Source organism: Geotrypetes seraphini, chromosome 2 (genome assembly GCF_902459505.1).
Source record: "Geotrypetes seraphini chromosome 2, aGeoSer1.1, whole genome shotgun sequence".
In the NCBI taxonomy this organism is placed as follows: domain Eukaryota; kingdom Metazoa; phylum Chordata; class Amphibia; order Gymnophiona; family Dermophiidae; genus Geotrypetes; species Geotrypetes seraphini.
In genome coordinates, this window is record NC_047085.1 from 11,114,695 (window position 1) to 11,133,341 (window position 18,647).

Genomic DNA, 18,647 nt, shown 5'->3' on the forward strand with positions numbered 1-18,647 from the left:
GATAAAGAGCTCTCTCCCTACAGGCATCAGGTTCTCTAGCAAAGCTGGGAAGCAGAGCTTTCTTTTGGGGGACTAAGGGTCACCTTCAAAAGCTAATCAAACAGTGTTAGTCCAATAAAAAGGTACTACCTTTATGGTTTTTCTTTGTTTTAATTCTATATATTATCTCAAATAGTGGACTATTGTGGCTACCACAGCATGAATTTTCTTGAGTGGCACAGTCAAATCTCAGACTTGAATCCAATACTGAATCTGTGGCAAGACTTAAAACTGCAGCCACAGAGGAACTCTCTTTTAACTCCTAACTCTCGCTCGCTTGTGAAGTACCCATGTTTGTTTTTATCATTCCCTCTGTAATTCCCTAACCCAGGGGTGTCCAATGTCGGTCCTCGAGGGCCGCAATCCAGTCGGGTTTTCAGGATTTCCCCAATGAATATGCATTGAAAGCAGTGCATGCAAATAGATCTCATGCAGATTCATTGGGGAAATCCTGAAAACCCGACTGGATTGCGGCCCTCGAGGACCGACATTGGACACCCCTGCTCCTAACCCCTATTTGTTTGTTTTAATTAGAATGTAAGCATTATGGAGCAGGGATTGTCTCTTACATGTTAATGTATAGCACTGCATACGTCTAGGGGGCTGTAAAAACATTTTTTAACCCGTGTCAAACCTCAGGAAGGGGACAGAGCTAGGACATATCAACCCTACCAGCTGGTGATGTGGAAGGGGAAGGAGACTTGGACGCCTCCAAGTATCCTCCCAAGATGTGTAAATCTTTGACACAAACATCCCTAGAAAGGAAGACAAACCTCGAGAGACTAAGAGCTGGATCCTCAAAACTTGCCAGTAAAATCCAGCGAGTCGATATAGTGCCCGTAGTGGGAGAGACTTATTTTACCAGCAATTTTTGGCATTACAGCATGCAAATTATATGCACGCCAGTAAAGAGCATTGCTCAGAAGACAGCGGCGGCGGCTCTTCAGTTTAGGATGGGCTGGGGAGGGTTTCAACGTGAACTTCAGTAATTTGGGATGGTTTGGATGGGCTGGAGTGAGCTTTGACAGCAATTCCAGTAATTGGAACCTAAGCACAGTACCGGGCAGACCTCTAGGGTCTCAGGCCCAAAAATAACCAAAGGAAAAAGACAAATTTAACTAAGCGGTTCACAACACTAGAAACAATACATACGGAGAAAATTTTGGCTTTACAACAAGGAAATATTAAAAATTTTAAGAAAATATGGGATCCATTGACTAATTATTCTAGAGATCAGATATCTTAACACATTGATAATAGTAATATAGGGTTAGGGTGGGAAATATAGATATTAATATGAAAGAAAAATGGAAAAACAATTAATAGGGGAAAGAGATGAATATTTATGATATGAATTTGTACATACATATATATTTTATTATACATTTTATAATATGTGATTCATGTATTGAAAGAATGAAAATTCTATAAATAAAAATTTAAAAAAAATAAATAAATAAATAAAAAAAAAAAAAAGAAACAATACATACGATTCCATCAAAGTATCCTGGTGAAATACAACAAGGAGCTATACATACATTTCAATAATACATCAGAGTAAAAGCATACCATATAGATAGAAATACAAGTGATAAAAACCTAATTAAGTTAAAAGAAAACCATTAAGATATCAGCTTATTAAATAAATAAGTCTTTAACAATTTCCTAAAATCATGCATTGGGCAGACTGGATGGTCCAGTCAGGTCTTTATCTGCTGTCATTACTATGTTACTATGAAAAGGGTACAGGGCACAATTGCCAGACTAAAGGGAGGCACAAAGAACTATTGAAAGCGCTGACCCAAAATCGCAAAGCAAAGGAATCGCTGATGACTTGGATAAATGGGAATATAATGATAGATAGGCCTCTGTCAAATCTAGGGAGGCGAGAAACTGTTTGGGCCGAACTGCAACAACGACCAAGCAGACCTGATTCATGCCCATGAGAGGGAGAAAGGTCTTCTTTGAAATGACAAAACAGATGAAATACCGATCTGATCCTCTCTTGCTGTGGGAAACTGAACAGACAGCTTTGAGATCCAACAAACTTTGTGGCTTTTCCTCGACGTCACCTGCTTATCATCAAGACCAACATGGGGACTCCACAAAGATATCCTGTAGTGGAAGTCTGAACTCCAAGGCATACATTGTGGATGACTTCAAGGACTCCACCAGTCCAAGGTACTGTGGGCCCACCTTCAGTAGAAGTCTTGCAACCAAGCTCCAATTGCCACCGAAGGCTGGGCCTCAACACCTTTAATGGGAGCTGCAACCTGGCCCAGCCCTACCTCATGCCAGCCTCTACAAAACAAAAATGATGGCCTCTACCGACTCTCCCTAGACAATAACAATGAGTGTCCCTAAGATGTCCCCTGGCTGCAGACCCAAACCTGAGAACCTTCAGGTGATCCTCCAAGCACTTTGCATTCTCCTAGACTCTTCACCAAGTTGTCCAATTCCTCGCCAAAAGAGATCTTACCATTAAAAGGAAATCTGCTGAGCTTCAATTTGCAGGCTGCATCTGCTATCCAGTCCCAAATTCATAAGGCTCTCCTGGAAGCCACTCCCCCCCCCCCCAGCACCACGGACTTCACCAAGGTACAAAGTAAATTGTACAAGGCATCAGTGAGAAAGGAAGCACCCGTCTCAATCTTAGTCAATTCTTGATCCATAAGAGAGAAATCATCTGAGGTTCTATCTAGAATTTTCTCTGTCCAGCAAAAACATACTTGAGTTACCAAGCTCCCACAGATTGCCGCCTATACCACAAGGGCAGAAAAATCAAAGCTCTGCTTAAGATACTCAATTCTATGATCCTTCAGTGTTACATTGCCATCCACCAGAAGATTATTCTTCTTTGTAATCACCCAAACAACGGAATCCATGAGAAGCAGAAGCAAAGTGTCTCTATCCTGTTCAGGGATGGGGTAGAGATGCACCACAGAACGAGCCAATAGGAAGGGGGCAACAGAAGCACGTGTCTGACTCGCATCTCGGATGTCCTGATGTGCAGGGACGGACCAGCCAGCCTTCTTGATGCCCTTTATTAACAGATCCGCCTTTCATGATGCCAAGACCTTCCATTGCCTTAGTCTTCTGTTCCTTGTTATTAATTGTCTTATTGCTAACTGTTATGTATGTTACCAATGCCACCCATTCTGGGCTCCTTGGGGAGGACAGGATATAAATCGAATTTAATTAATTAATTTTCTTCCTCAAACATGAGCACTGATGAGACTTTGACGGAGGTCCCACTTGAGGAGTATTGTGTTCAATTTTGGAGACCTTATCTTTTGAACGATATAAGAAGACTTGAAGCGGTCCAGAGAAAGGTGACGAAAATGGTAGGGGGCTTATATCAAAAGATGCACAAGAAGAGACTGGAAGACCTAAATATGTCTACTCTGGAGGAGAGGAGGGACAGGGGAGAATTGGTACAGATGTTTAAATACTTGAAAAGGTACTAATATAGAACCAAATCTTTTCTAGAGAAGAAAAAATGGTAAAACTAGAGGGCATGAATTCAGGTTGTGGGGTGGCAGACTTAGGAGCAATATTAGGAAATTATTTTTCACAGAGAGTGTGGTGGATGCCTGGAATGCCCTCCCGAGGGAGGATGTGGAGATAAAATCAGTGATGGAATTCAAACATAGTAACATAGTAGATGATGGCAGATAAAGACCTGAATGGTCCATCCAGTCTGCCCAACCTGATTCAATTTAAATTTTTTTTCTTCTTAGCTATTTTTTTTTTGCCCACAATTAAATATGCACGGACGGGGAGAGGGACCTTGGGGTGATAGTGTCCGAAGATCTAAAGGCGAAAAAACAGTGTGACAAGGCAGTGGCTGCTGCCAGAAGGATGCTGGGCTGTATAAAGAGAGGCGTAGTCAGTAGAAGGAAGAAGGTGTTGATGCCCACAAAAGATTCTACAACATTACCCCTACACACATAGCTTCCAAACTACACCAGTACACCCCCAATCGCCCCCTACGCTCAACCGCGGAAAGATGACTGTGCATCCCCCATGGAAAATCCCTCCAGATGGAAGCGGCCCGGAAACGCTCATACAGTCATTTCATTCCCCAGCTCTGGAACAAGTTGCCTAATCAGATAAGATCCCAGAACTCACTGATGACATTCCAAAGAGCAGTGAAGACCATACTTTCAGCTGATCTGCGAAAAGTAGCAAAGACCATTCTTTTCATCTAAACAGACTCTGACAGATTACCCCCCCTTTTCTATAACCTGCCTTTGTACCCCTGTATTTAATGATCCAACCTCTAACTTAGTCTCTGTGAAATTTTTTTTTCCCAATAAAAGTTTTATTTATTAAGACAGCAACAACAGTGAAATCACAAAACCTCATAAAGGAAGCGCCAGAGGCACTACCAACATAATAAACAAGAACAAAATCCCAAACTATACATTCAGAAGCTAAAGAACCCCCACAACACAGCGAAATCCCCCCACCCCCCACAGGGACAAAGCAGTGAACCCAAACCACAGAAAAGAAGAAGAGGGTCTCCATATATCAACAAAGAAGAAAGGGGAAGCATAACACCCAAACTCAACCCCCCCCCAGGTCCCGATCACAACTCCTAACACCAAACCCACCAATATCCCTCACAAGATAGACTCCCGGAAGCGGCGCCAAATACGCGCATAATCATGTAATTTACCATGCTGCATAGTCGTCAGATGATACATAAGCTGCCAGTTGAGCAAGCGCTGCTCCACCAAAGGCCACGAGGGAGTCTGCACTTGATTCCAAGAGGAAGCCAAGACCAACCGGGCTGCAGTGAAAGTCAACTTACAGAACAGGGAATCCCCCCAGTCAAGATCTAATTGGTGCCAATACAAAAGGGCATGGCGCCAGTCCACCGGTACCTGTGTGCCTAGAATTTGAGAGACCCGAGCAAACACCTCCACCCAGAAACCGCTCACAATCCCACCCGCCACCACATATGCAGATAAGTACCCACTTCCCCGCAGCCCCTCCAACACAAGCCCCTCCCTGTTCCCCGCCATCTAGCCAATACCTGAGGGGTATAGTACCAGCGAAAGAGGACCTTATATCCATTTTCAACCAAAAAGGCTGCAATACCCACTGACGACACCTCTCTCCAGATGTCCTCCCACGTGTCCAGAGATATAGCAGATTCCCAATCCCCCTCCCAAGCTTTCATGTAAGGAAGGAGGGCATCCCCCCTAACATTGAGGCACCGGTACAGAGCAGACAGGGTCCCCCGTCGAAGCACCGGGCCCAACAACATCTCTAAGGGGGTCTTGACACCCCGCAAGTCCCCCACCACTCCCGAGGTCTGAAGATAATGAACAACCTGTAAATAGGGGAAAAGATCACCAGCAAGAAGGCCATAACGTCCCTGTAAATCCGCAAAAGGCCGTATCCGACCTAAAATCGGATCCCACAATTGACCCACATACACCAATCCTCGATTTTCCCAACCTGCGAACACTCCAGCTCCCCGACCAGGAATAAAATCCGGATTATAATGCAACGGAGTGTACCAAGAGTGACGCTTTCCCAACAATAAACCCTTCCGTACCACATTCCACACCCGCAAGGAAGTATCTACTGAGGTCAAAACCCCCCCAGTCTTCGCTCTCCCAGGCACCCAAGGCCGATGCAGCAACGGCACCCCAACAGAAAGGCTCTGCTCAATCACCACCCACGATTTTGGATCTTGCGTCTGCCACTCCAAAAGAGCACGCAGCTGAGCCGCCTGGTAATACTTCACCACGTTAGGAACCACCAGCCCCCCGGCACTCCGACTCAAATAGAGGACCTTCCTACTCACCCGAGATCTACGTCCCGCCCAAATAAAAGCAAAAATATGCCGTTGCACCTCCTCTAACTGCCGTCTACTCACCCAAAGTGGCAAAACCTGAAATAAGAACAAAAGACGAGGCAATACCATCATTTTAACAATCTCCACCCTACCCAGCCAGGAGAAATAATGATCCCTCCAGCTGTCCAAGTCCTGCCGAATACGTCGAAAGAGCGGGGGAAAGTTAATTGCATAGGTATCCACTCCCGGCGGGCCAAAATAAACCCCAAGATAGCGCAATGAGTTCGGAACCCAACGAAACGAAAAAAGGCTCCGGAGAAGAGCCACCCTGTCAGGGGGTAAATTGATATTAAGAATCTCGGACTTCCCAACCTGGTGGAATGACGAAAACAAATGGGATACAGTACTTCAGGGATACAAACTGTACAGAAGAGATAGAGTGGGGCAGAAAGGTGGAGGTGTTGCACTATATGTTCGTGAAGAAATAGAATCCGTGAGAGAGACTATGACAGAAGAGAAAGAGAAGCTGGAATCCCTCTGGATAAAGATTCCCAGACACAACGGAGCTGACACAAAGATTGGCCTTTACTATCGACCGCCAGGACAAATGGAAGAAACAGACGTGGAAATGATAGAGGAAATTAAACACGAATGTAAGACAGGTAATGTCATAATCTTGGGGGATTTCAATTTTCCTGGAATAGACTGGAACCTGGGAATTTCAAATTGTGGCAAGGAGGCAATGTTCCTGGAAGTGCTAGGGGACTGCTTTCTGGAACAATTGGTGGGAGAGCCGACAAGAGGAAACGTCACCTTGGACTTGGTCCTAAACGGCATTACGGGGCCAGCAAAGGAAGTAGAAGTCACGGTCCCGCTGGGGACAAGCGATCACAACATGATCAACTTCAGACTCGATGTCAGGAAGGGGAAAAGTACCAAAACCTCAACCACAACTTTAAACTTCAAAAGGGGAAGATATGATAGCATGAGAGCCATGGTGAAACAACGGATCAAGAAAAAAATGGGCAAAGTCAAAATAGTAGAACAGGCATGGTCCCTTCTGAAAAATACTATCACGGAAGCACAAAGCCTCTACATTCCGAGGATATCCAAAGCAAAGAAAACCAAAGGCAAAAGAGAGCCGGTGTGGCTTACTAAAGAGGTGAAGGAAGCCATAAAAGAAAAGAAGGACTCCTTCAAAGCATGGAAACGCACGAAAACAATCGAAACTTGGAACAAACACAAGGGTGATCAGAAGAAGTGTCACAGGGCAGTGAGGGAAGCCAAAAAGGACTATGAGGAGAAAATAGCGCAGGAGGCCAAAAACTTCAAGCCCTTCTTCAAGTACGTGAAAGGGAGAAAACCCGCAAATGAGTCGGTGGGACCGCTGGACGACCAGGGAAGGAAAGGGTACATCAAGGAAGACAAACAAATCGCAGACAGACTAAATTCATTCTTTGCGTCTGTTTTTACAAAGGAAGACACTGCAACAATTCCAGAAGCAGTGAAAGTGTTCAAAGGAGTAACACAGGACAGCCTTACCACAGTAGACGTGGACTTGGACCAGATATACCGCCAGATCGACAAACTCAAAAGCGACAAATCCCCTGGACCGGATGGAATTCATCCGAGAGTCTTGAAAGAGCTAAAAGTGGAAATCGGAGAACTATTCCAAAAACTTGCCAATCTGTCAATCAAAACAGGGCAGATACCAGATGACTGGAAAATAGCAAACGTCACGCCGATATTCAAAAAAGGATCAAGAGGAGTACCGGGCAACTATAGACCTGTGAGTCTCATGTCGGTCCCTGGGAAGATGGTTGAGGCGCTGATCAAGGATAGCATAACCCGGCACCTAGACACACACGACCTGATGAAAGCCAGCCAACATGGATTCAGGAAAGGGAAGTCATGCTTGACGAACCTACTTCAATTTTTTGAGACAGTGAACAGACAAATTGATAATGGAGAACCGGTGGATATTATATACTTGGATTTTCAGAAAGTGTTCGACAAAGTTCCACATGTAAGGCTCCTCAGGAAACTGCAGGGCCATGGAATAGAAGGAGATATACTAAGATGGATAGGCAAATGGCTGGAGAACAGAAGGCAGAGAGTGGGCATAAATGGGAAGTTCTCGGACTGGGAAAATGTGACTAGCGGTGTGCCCCAGGGCTCGGTACTTGGGCCCATCTTATTTAATATCTTCATCAATGACCTAGAGGATGGAACATCCAGTGAGATCATCAAGTTTGCAGATGACACAAAGCTATGCCGGGCCATCAAATCGCAGAAGGACAGTGAAGAACTCCAGAGTGACTTGAGCCGATTGGAGAATTGGGCAGATAAATGGCAGATGAAGTTTAATGTAGAAAAATGCAAAGTGATGCACTTAGGCAGAAAAAATAAGGAACACAAGTATAGTATGTCAGGTGCAACTCTGGGAAAATCTGAACAGGAAAAGGACCTGGGAGTATTAATCGATAGGACACTGAAGCTGTTGGTGCAATGTGCGGCGGCAGCGAAGAACGCGAATAGAATGCTAGGCATGATAAAGAAGGGAATCACGAGTAGATCGGAGAAAGTCATAATGCCGCTTTATAGAGCGATGGTCAGACCACACTTGGAATACTGCGTCCAGCATTGGTCTCTATACCTAAAGAAGGATATCATACTGCTAGAGAGGGTGCAGAGACGAGCAACAAAGCTGGTGAAAGGTATGGAGAACCTGGATTACGAGGAAAGACTTAAGAGACTGGGGTTGTTCTCCCTTGAGAAAAGGAGACTACGAGGGGATATGATCGAGACATTCAAAATACTGAAAGGAATCGACAAAATAGAGCAGAAAAAAACGTTATTTACAATGTCCAATGTGGCACGGACAAGAGGACATGGGCTGAAGCTAAGGGGGGACAAGTTCAAGACAAATATCAGGAAGTTCTGCTTCACACAACGAGTGGTGGACACCTGGAATGCTCTCCCAGAAGAGGTAATTGCGGAATCCACCATTCTAGGATTTAAGGGTAAGTTAGATGTACATCTCCTTATGAGTGGCATGAAGTGACATGGGTAGGGGTAGGCTAGATGCACTTCTCTTTACGAAAAGCTTGGAGCGATATGGGGACCAAAACTATGCCAGGGTACACCTGGCGGGGCCTCCGCGTGTGCGGATCGCCGGACTTGATGGACCTAGGGTCTGTTCCGGAGATGGCGCTTCTTATGTTCTTATGCGAAACCCCGACACCACCCTGAAAGCTTCCAACTCCCGCAAAATAGCTGGCAAGGAATCCTCCGGATCCTCAACCGTAAAAAGGAGGTCGTCAGCAAAGAGAGTCAACTTGTATTCACCCCCCGGTACAGACACCCCCTTAATGTCCCGGTTCACCCGAACCCGCCGCGCAAAGGGCTCCACCGTCAGAGCAAAGAGAAGCGGGGAAAGAGGACACCCCTGGCGCGTGCCCCGCGCGAGGGAGAAAATGTCAGAGTAGTCCCCATTCACCTTAACACAGCTGATAGGGCAGGTATAGAGAATTCGAATCCATTCTCGCAGACGCGGACCCACACCAATAGAGTCCAGAACCCGAAACAAGAAAGGCCAGGAGACCCTGTCAAAGGCCTTTTCAGCGTCAATGGACAAAAAGAGCGTCTCCCTCGCTCAGCTCCTGGCCCTTTCAAACAGGTTATAAACCCAACGGGTATTGTCGCCCACCTGACGGCCCACCACAAAGCCCGATTGGTCGGGATGTATCAACCGTGGAATCCAACTCATCAACCTATCTGCCAATATCCGCGTAAAGATTTTAGTATCCATCCCCAACAGAGAGATCGGTCGTTAAGAAGTGCACTGGAGAGGGTCCTTCCCTTCCTTTGCCAAAACTGTAACCCCCGCCAATCGCATAAAATAGGGAAGCATTTTATCCCCTTCCAAAGAGTTCAGGAAACTTAACAGAGGAGGTAACAACCAGTCCTGAAAACGCTTATAATACCGGACGGTAAAGCCATCCAGCCCCGGGGACTTTCCAAGTTTCATAGAGCGCAGAGCCCCACGAGCTTCAATCAGCATGAGAGGGCGATCCAATCTGTCAACATCATCAACAGCGATCTTAGGCATCGCCGCCGATGCGAGATAACTATCCATGTCCAATATGGACCCTTCAGCCTCCGGAGTGTAGAGATGGGAGTAAAACTCCACAAAACGCGCTCGAATATCGTCATCCTTCCTCAGGAGCGCTCCAGAAGCCGCCCGGATCGAGAGGATCTGATTGCGCGTGTGGCGTACCTTCAACCGATGGGCTACCAATCTATTAGCCTTATTGGAGAACTCAAAATACCTCTGTTGCAATAACTGCAAGTTAAGGTGCAAACGTTCCAAGTCCAAAGCCTGCAGATCACGACTCGTCTGTCGTAGCTGCCTACTCAACTCCATATCTCAAGGCCGGCGTTTATGTAGCCCCTCTAACCTGCCAATCAAATGTAACAATGCAGCAATGGCTTCCCGACGTTGGCGCTGCCGAGCAGACGCCAACGCAATTAATCTGCCCCGTAGCGTAGCCTTCAACCCCTCCCATACCGCTTCCGACGAAGCACCACACTCCAAGTTGAAATCTAAATACTCCTGTAGCCACCCTTCTATCTGAACGACCACCTCCGGATCATCTAAGAGACTATCATTAAAGCGCCAGAATTTCCTGCCCGTACCACCTCCCTCTCCCATAAAGCGTACCCAAACAGGAGCATGGTCCGACCACGTTATCGATTCGATCCCTGCCGACTCCACGTGGCGGAGCAACCCACACTCTACAAATACATAATCAATTCAAGAGTAGGAGGAATGCGTTCGAGAGAAATAAGTATAGTCCCTATCCAACGGATACAACCAACGCCAGCTATCAACAACATTCAAATCAGAGAGCACCTCCCGCAACATCTTGCGATCCCGCCTCCCATACCGATCTGCCCTCCCCAAATTGTCTAAATGAGGGGTCACAGTGAGGTTAAAATCCCCGCCTAAAATTAAAGCACCCCCCTTAAACTGTAGGATCCTAGACACCAACTCGCAAAAGAACTCCCCCTGGCCTTCATTAGGGGCATAAATGTTAACCAGAGAGTACAGACGCCCCTCTATCAGAGCCTCAAGCATAATATATTGACCTCAAGGATCCCTGACCACCCTATGAACCTCACAATGAAGCCCTTTACCTATAAGGATCCCCACCCCGCCCCTCTTAGAGGTGCCTACCCTGGAGGCCCAAAAGGCCTGAGGGAATCGAGAATCCTTAACAAGGTGCTCATGGGTCTGTACCAGGTGCGTTTCTTGCACAAAACAAACAGCGGCTCTCAACCGAAGCAGTTCCTGGTAAAAAGCCCTCCGCTTATTAGGGGAGTTGAGACCCCGGATATTATAAGATATCAACTTAAACCCCCCCATAACCCTGAGAAAACATTGTAAGAGATGACCCCTTCCACACAAACCTGTCCCTGTGCCCCACTCCCTCCCCCACCATCCCTCCTTCCCCCCCTTCCCCCAAAGTGAGAGCCCGCAGACCTCCCACAGACATACAAGGAAGTGAACAATCCCCTGTGCCCGTGACTCAAGCACTTACAACCAAACACTAACCATCCCTCCCGCAATCACAACAACCCCAGAGCCCAAGTCCCCCAGCTCAACAGCCCCCAACATCCAACCCTTCTACCGACCCACCACCAGATACCCACACAGCCCCAAACACCGTTCCAATCACCCCCCCACCCCACCCTCAAGATCCAGTCCAAGGAGTCCCACCCCCAGTAATCCCCACATAGTCAAAAGCTCAGAGTCACAAGGGGGCTAAAGGAAAACACCCTCTGGAAGCGAAGTAATCAAAGGGTAGTGGGGCTTGCAGACAGCACAAAAACAAACACCATCCAAGAGCCATCAGGGAAGACCATTCGAAGAGGTTGCTGTCGCCATGTGGGGGGATCCCCCCCCACGGCCCCCTCGGGCACTCCGCTCCACTCGCTGCCACCGGAAAGAAGCTGGAGTCCCTTCTCGACGTGAAGCATCACCCACAGGTTGGTCAGGAACATCCAGAATCTCAATCCCCGCCTTTTGCAGCAAAAGACGGGCCTCTCGAACAGTGGTGACCTTGGTATGGACCCCATTGATGGAAATCACCACTCCAAAGGGAAAGGTCCAGCGATAGCACAGATTAGCACTCTGCAGCGCCTTGGTCACCTCTCGGAACGCACGCCTCTTCTGCAATGTGCTGGCCGCCAGATCTTGAAAGAACTCCAACCGGTGGCCCTCCCAGGTCACTGTACCCAGCTCCCTGGCTCTGCGTAGAATCTGTTCCTTCAGCATAAAGCTCTGGAGGCAGAGGACAATGTCCTTAGGTTGATCAGTGACCCGGGGTCCCAAAGCTCTATGGGCCCTCTTGAGGCCCGGTTCAAGAGTATCATTTTGAAGCAACCAGCGGATCAAAGTAATAGTGGTAGCACGAACATCTTTATACTCCGGCAGGTCCGGCAGGCCCCGCACCCGCAAGTTATTGCGCCGGGTGCGGTTCTCCGGATCCTCCATCTTATCCAGGAGCAGTTGGTAATCCACCGAAACACCCTCCAGAGACCGTTGGACTCCCGTCACATTCTCCTCACAACTGTCCAGTCTCATCTCCACCACCTACACGCGCGTGCCCACCTCCACCAGGTCAATGCGGAGCTTCTGCACTGCCTCCCGGACCTGCACTGCCACAGCTGAAATCTCTGATTTTACCTCTAAGATCCACTGTTGCATGTCAGCTTTTGTTAGTGGCTCAGGCAGGGAGCTTGCCGATGCTGGATCGCTCAGCATATCAGCCACCGCGGCGACGGTGCCTCCCAACTTTTCAGCCTCGCTGGTGCTCGTCTCCGACAGAGGAGAGCCGCGTGCGCTGCGGCCCAACGCCTGTTCCAGCGTGCGTTGACCCGGTTTGTCCCCCGGGAGCTTCCGTCAAGTCGCCATTCGGTCTCCGCTCCTCTCGCACACCACGAGCTGGCAAGGGGAGAGAAAATCAGCGCACTGACACAGCGAAAAGCTCAATAGTATGCAGGGCCTGAACGGAGCTTACCGGCTTAAGCTGCCATTCAGAGCGGTGACGTCACTTCCTTCCTTCGTCTCTGTGAAATTTCAACAATTTCCCCCTTTGTACCCTCTTCCCTAAGACCTGTCAAGTCCCGACTTTTGTATAATGTCTGCATTGTGAATGTCTTGATGTAATCCGTTCTGAGCTTCGGGGAGGACGGGCTAAAAATCAAAATAAATAAACACAGAGGCTCTCTAATTAGAAAATGAATGGTATAAAACAAACAAATGCCAGTACTGGGCAATCCTGCACGATCTGTGTCCTGCATATGGTGATTTGGTTTAGGATTTGCTGGGAAGGGCCTTGATAGAAGTTCCAGCGACAGGATGGTTAGGATAAGCTGGAGAGGCCTTTGATGGCAACTCCGGCAGTGGGAACCTAAAGACAGTACCGGGCAGACTTCTATGGTCTATTGCCCAGAAATATTAAAGAAAAGACAATTTAACCATGAATATACTGCATAATGAGTGTAACTGTTGGGAAGACTAAATGGACCATTCAGGTCTTTATCATGTTACTATGCAACGTACGTTTCCTCGGTTACAGGCTATTCCACTTCTACATGTTTTTCACTGCAATTACACGCACGAGATGCGTCGTCACTGCAGACACGCAGTTATAGAATCATCTTTATGTGACCCACACAGAGAACTTATTATATCAGACAACAGGTATGGACGGGATGCTCCCATCTCCTCCACCATAGCAGCCATCTTGCTGCTGCTACTGTTATTAATTCATTTCTGGAAACACATTTTCTCGATCCAGGGCAAGCAGTGGCTGCCCCCATGTCTGTCTCAATAGCAGACTCTGGACTTTTCCTCCAGGAACTTGTCAAACCTTTTTTTAAACTCAGCTGCGCTAACCACCGTTTCCACATCCTCTGGCAATGAGTTCCAGAGCTTAACTATTCTCCGAGTGAAAAAAAATATTTCCTCCTATTGATTTTAAAAGAATTTTCCTGTAAAATCATATTTTATAAACATATCTGGTTGCCACAACTTCTGCAAACTGTTGTCTGACCTCAAGATAACACGTGCAGGTAGAGATGAAGGCAATGTGCTTGTACTCACACTTAAATTCTTGGGAGAAGGTGGGTTTGGAATGTGAATTATCAGTAGCAGAGTGGAATGGGAAGGACTGAACTCACCAAGTCAAATATCTTGGGCCGGGCCTGGTTTCCAATGTGCAGCAGGTCCCGAAAGCCCCGAGTGATCAGCAGCGCCATCCTCTCCCCCTTTCGCTCCAGCAGTGCGTTTGTAGCTACCGTCGTTCCCATTCGGATCCACTCGATGAAGGAAGTATCCAGGGGACAGTCCCGAGGGAATGGTACGCCGCACTCCTAGAAACATAAAACCAGAAAAAAACCTCATAGTCCTGGACTTCCCGCTGCCACAAAAGGTTTCTGAGGCATCAGTTCAAGGTCACGTGCCCTGCTCAGAGTAGCTAATAATCTCCTTTCACCAGATTCATACACTGAGAATCAACAAAAATACATAAACATTCAGAAAAAAAGCCTTAGAGATCAGTCAGCAGCAAGACCTCCAGCAAGAAGTGGATTCCACATAAAGGGGCCACAAGGGACAATTGAGAAAGATCTAGTCTTCTTTGGAAGAAAGGGAAGCAAAGCGGGAGAGGAGAGATATGACAGAGAAGTTTTAAAACAGAGAATAATGAAGTCTGAGGCAACATGGATTCACTAGAGGTAGGTCTTGTCAGACAAATTTCAACACTTTCTTTGACTGGATGACCAGAGAATTGGATGGTTCATAGACAACGGCGCGAAAGACAAAAGTGCGCGCCGACAATTGAGCGCAGCGCACGCCACCGCGCCGCTCTAAATTACAGTTTTTAGGGGCTCCGATGGGGGGTTTTGTTGGGGAACCCCCCCAGTTTACTTAATAGACATCGCACCGGCGTTATGGGGGGCTTGGGGGGTTGTAACAGTGGAGACATTTTACTGTAAACTGAACTTTTTCCCTAAAAACAGGGAAAAAGTGAAGTTTTCAGTAAAATGTGGGGGGTTACAACCCCCCACACCCCCTCAATGCCCCCACAACGCGGTGCGATGTCTATTAAGTAAAGTGGGGGGTTCCCCCCCACGCCCCCCCCGTCGGAGCGCTAAAAACAGTAATTTAGAGTGGTGCGCTCAATTGTTTGGGCGCGCCTTTGTCCTGGCGCGCTTTTGACCTGACACCGAATTGGATAGAGGGAGAGCACTAGATGTGGTGTATTTAGATTGTAGCAAAACCTTTGACAGTGTTCCACACAGATGTCTAATAAATAAACCTGAGTGCCCTTTGGATGGGCCCCAAAGTGGCAGACTGGGTCAGGAACTGGTTGTGTGGACGGTGACAGAGGGTAGTGGTCAATGGAGATTGTTGTGAGGAAAGGGATGTTACCAATTGGGTGCTTCAGAGTTCGGTTCTTGGGCCTGACTTTTTTTTTTTACATTTTTATAAGCGATATTGCTGAAGGGCCCTCTGGTACGATTTGCCTTTTTTGCAGATTATATCAAAATCTACAATTGAGACCCCTGATGGTGTTGATAATATGAGGAAGGACCTAGTGAAGCTTGAGGAATGGTCTGAAATTTGGCAGCCAGGGTTTAATGCTAAGAAATGCAAGGTCATTCATTTAGTCAGAAAAAACCTAAAGGGCACAAAAGAGGAGTGAAACTTGGGTGTGATAATATGTGATGTAAAGAGGCCAAACAGGTCAAAAAGGTGATGGCGAAAGTTAGAAGGATGCTTGGGTGCTTAGGGAGAGGAATTGCCAGTAGGAAATTTGTCAATTTGGTTTGAATGTGTGTACAGGCTAAGTAGGCCTCTGCCTCCAGAGACTCTGCTGGGCTACTAAGTCTTCCTAAAGTACAAGGGTGGTTTGAAGTTTGTTAAAAAAAAATATATATATATATTAAAAAGTCATATTGCTCAACATAGTATAGTGGGTGTCCAGATTTTCCATTCCATTGGAAAAATAGGTGTTCTCAAATTTTAAAAAATATTTGTTTAACTTGGGGGGTTTTTTCCCCAAACTTTTAAAACAACCTTCATAGGCCCGGAGAAGGCCTACCAGTGAGATGGGGGTAAGGGTGTGAGAGGAGTCAATGTTGGGTTTCAGTTGAAAATGCAGTTTTGGCCAAAACCCAAACCCAGATTTCAACCCAGTTTCAGTGCCAAATTCAAAACTGAAATTCAGTTGGCCTCTATTTCCCAGTTAGATGTACGGTTTATAGAATACTATGAACTACAGCTGTACTGAATAGCATATTTTACTATTTGGCAGAATATGAATAAGGAAAAATATCATTAGGCCAAATACTGAATATGAATCGAGCTTTCACAAAACAAATAATAAAAGGAGTAACATGAAATCAGAGATTAAAATGTTTATTTCAGTAGGATTTGGCACAGTAGCGTCCCAGATGATTCATATTTAAATCACTATTCTGCCATATACGAATAATGTATTTGGGGCCGAGTCGAATAAGATATTTGGTGTAGGTATGTCTGCTATTCACATGACATAAGAGGGCGGGCCTACTCATGGACGCATCAATGTCAACCTTACGCTACTATTCTATAATGGAATCTTGGCACCGAGAGGCTGTTCTAGATTTGGCACTAGGCCAGGCATTGAGGGGCTTAAATTAAGGCATCCTTTATAGAACTGCCCTTCAAACAACTTAAAAGCTCTCACAGTCCTCAGGGAATCCCCTGTGGAGGCTCCAGTAACATGGTGCTCACATACCTCCTCGAGTATCCGCCGAATTCCTTCGGTGGGGGCGTCCCTGTAATTCTCCGGGTCCTCTGAAAGCAGCTTCAGCACCCTGACTTTGCCACCGGGACAGTAGGCGAAGACATCTGTGAACGTGCCTCCTCGATCTATGGCAAACTGAAACATTCTCGGGACGGCCATCTTTCCTGAAGCCACCTGCAGAGGGAGGCAATGTGAGGTGGGACCGACGTACAAGACAGATGGACAGCGAGACATGGGGAGTAAATATGAAGCACATGCTCGAACAAAGGAATGGATGGGAAGAGACACAAAGCCTTGTTGCCTGCTCTTAAGAGACAAAAAAAGACAGACAAAAAGTGAACACTGCGTGTAAAGTCTACAGCTTACATTTCTAGATTATGGCCTAATCTACAGCTCTAGGCCTCACAGTATGATAAAACAGACTTTGTTTAAAATTTTGCAAAAACATAGCTGGTAAAAAGTGTAGCCCCAGGCCAGAAACAGCACCAAACTTCAAATCTGGAGTTCACTCTAGAATTAGGGAAAGTGGCGAGGCAGGCTCTCGCTGCTCCTCTCCCCAATCTGCTCTCACCCTGGAGGGCCACGGAGGGAGAAAGTGATGAGGCTGGGCTGACTGCAGCACCGCCTGTCACAGATAGGAGCAGGTGATCAGTCCCCTGTAGTGGTCATGGAGGAGTCTCATGAAGCTCCAGGCTCTATTTTGGAGGCTGCACCTCTCCTCCGCTACCCCAGATTGTGAGCAGACTAGGGACAGAAAAAGTATATGTACAACCCAAAATGGCCAGGGTGGCAGGGATAAAATGCAGCTGAACCCTCTCTTTTGCACACCAAGATCTGACAACTTTGCGCCCACCCCCTCCAATGCTACTTACCCACCAACCAGATTCTCCACAGCTACAATGCCAGAGACAGCACTAAAGGCTGCCTCCTCTCGTCAACGGGATCTTATCCTCTGCCACATCCTGCCCACAGGATGTCTGGCCAGAGGGGACAGCCTTTAGTGCTGTCTCTGACGCTGTAGCTGTGGTGGATCTGGGAGGTGGGTAAGTAGCTAAGCACAGAAGGGTAGGTGCCAGACTTGGGGAGGAGGGAACATACACACATGCTATCTCAATCCTCCCACTCAAGGCCCTTCGAGTCCAAGCTAAACCACTATTCGGCTGATTATAAATAGAAAAAGGATGGAGTCGGTCCAGAGGAAGGCTACTACAATGGTGTGTGGTCTTCGTGATAAGGCATATGGGGACAGACTTAAAGATCTCAGTCTGTATACTTTGGAGGAAAGGCGGGAGAGGGGAGATATGATAGAGACGTTAAAATACCTACATGATGTAAATGTGCATCAGTTGAGACTCTTTCATTTGAAAGGAAGCTCTGCAATGAGAGGGCATAGGATGAAGTTAAGAGGTGATAGGCTCTGGAGTAATCGAAGGAAATACTTTTTTACGGAAAGGGTGGTAGATGTGTGAACAGTCTCCCGGAAAAGGTGGTAGAGACAGAGACTGTGTCTGAATTCAAAAGGGCCTGGGATAGGCACGTGGGATTTCTCAGAGAGAGAAAGAGATAATGGTTACTGCGGATGGGCCATTTGGCCTTTATCTGCCATCATGTTTCTATGCATTTGGGCCTCATCTCTTTTAGATCCACCCTGAGTCTACTCTTAAATAGGGTTGGTAGACTTTTTTTTTTTTTAAAAAAGGAAAAGGCCATGGCCCCACCCCATTCCACTTCTAATCTCACCCCCACACAAACCTCCCCGAGCTTGGGGTTGCGTCTGGCGACCCTCTTCACATGCGTTGATATGTCACATGAATGCGTGTGATGTCATCACATCAATGTCTGCACATGTGCAGAGGCCCTGGACACCCGGACAGTCCTCTAAAAAGGAAAACGCGTCTGGATTTTCCCAAATATCTGGTAACCTTACCTTTGAA

The 18,647-nt window shown here is 46.9% G+C and overlaps 1 protein-coding gene across 5 annotated transcripts in view; it reads right to left on the bottom strand.

Annotated features, from left to right (window-relative positions):
* The window catches only part of OPLAH (5-oxoprolinase, ATP-hydrolysing), a 148,900-nt gene that overhangs the window by 89,763 nt on the left and 40,490 nt on the right, over positions 1-18,647 (bottom strand). For all 5 annotated transcript variants that reach the window (XM_033933005.1, XM_033933006.1, XM_033933002.1 and 2 more), the window contains exons 2-3: positions 16,705-16,887; positions 14,102-14,293 (exon numbers count right to left, since the gene is read on the bottom strand). In XM_033933005.1, coding sequence (XP_033788896.1) covers positions 14,102-14,293; positions 16,705-16,872 — 360 coding nt within the window. In that variant the 5' untranslated portion in view covers positions 16,873-16,887. The remainder of the gene's footprint in view (positions 1-14,101; positions 14,294-16,704; positions 16,888-18,647) is intronic.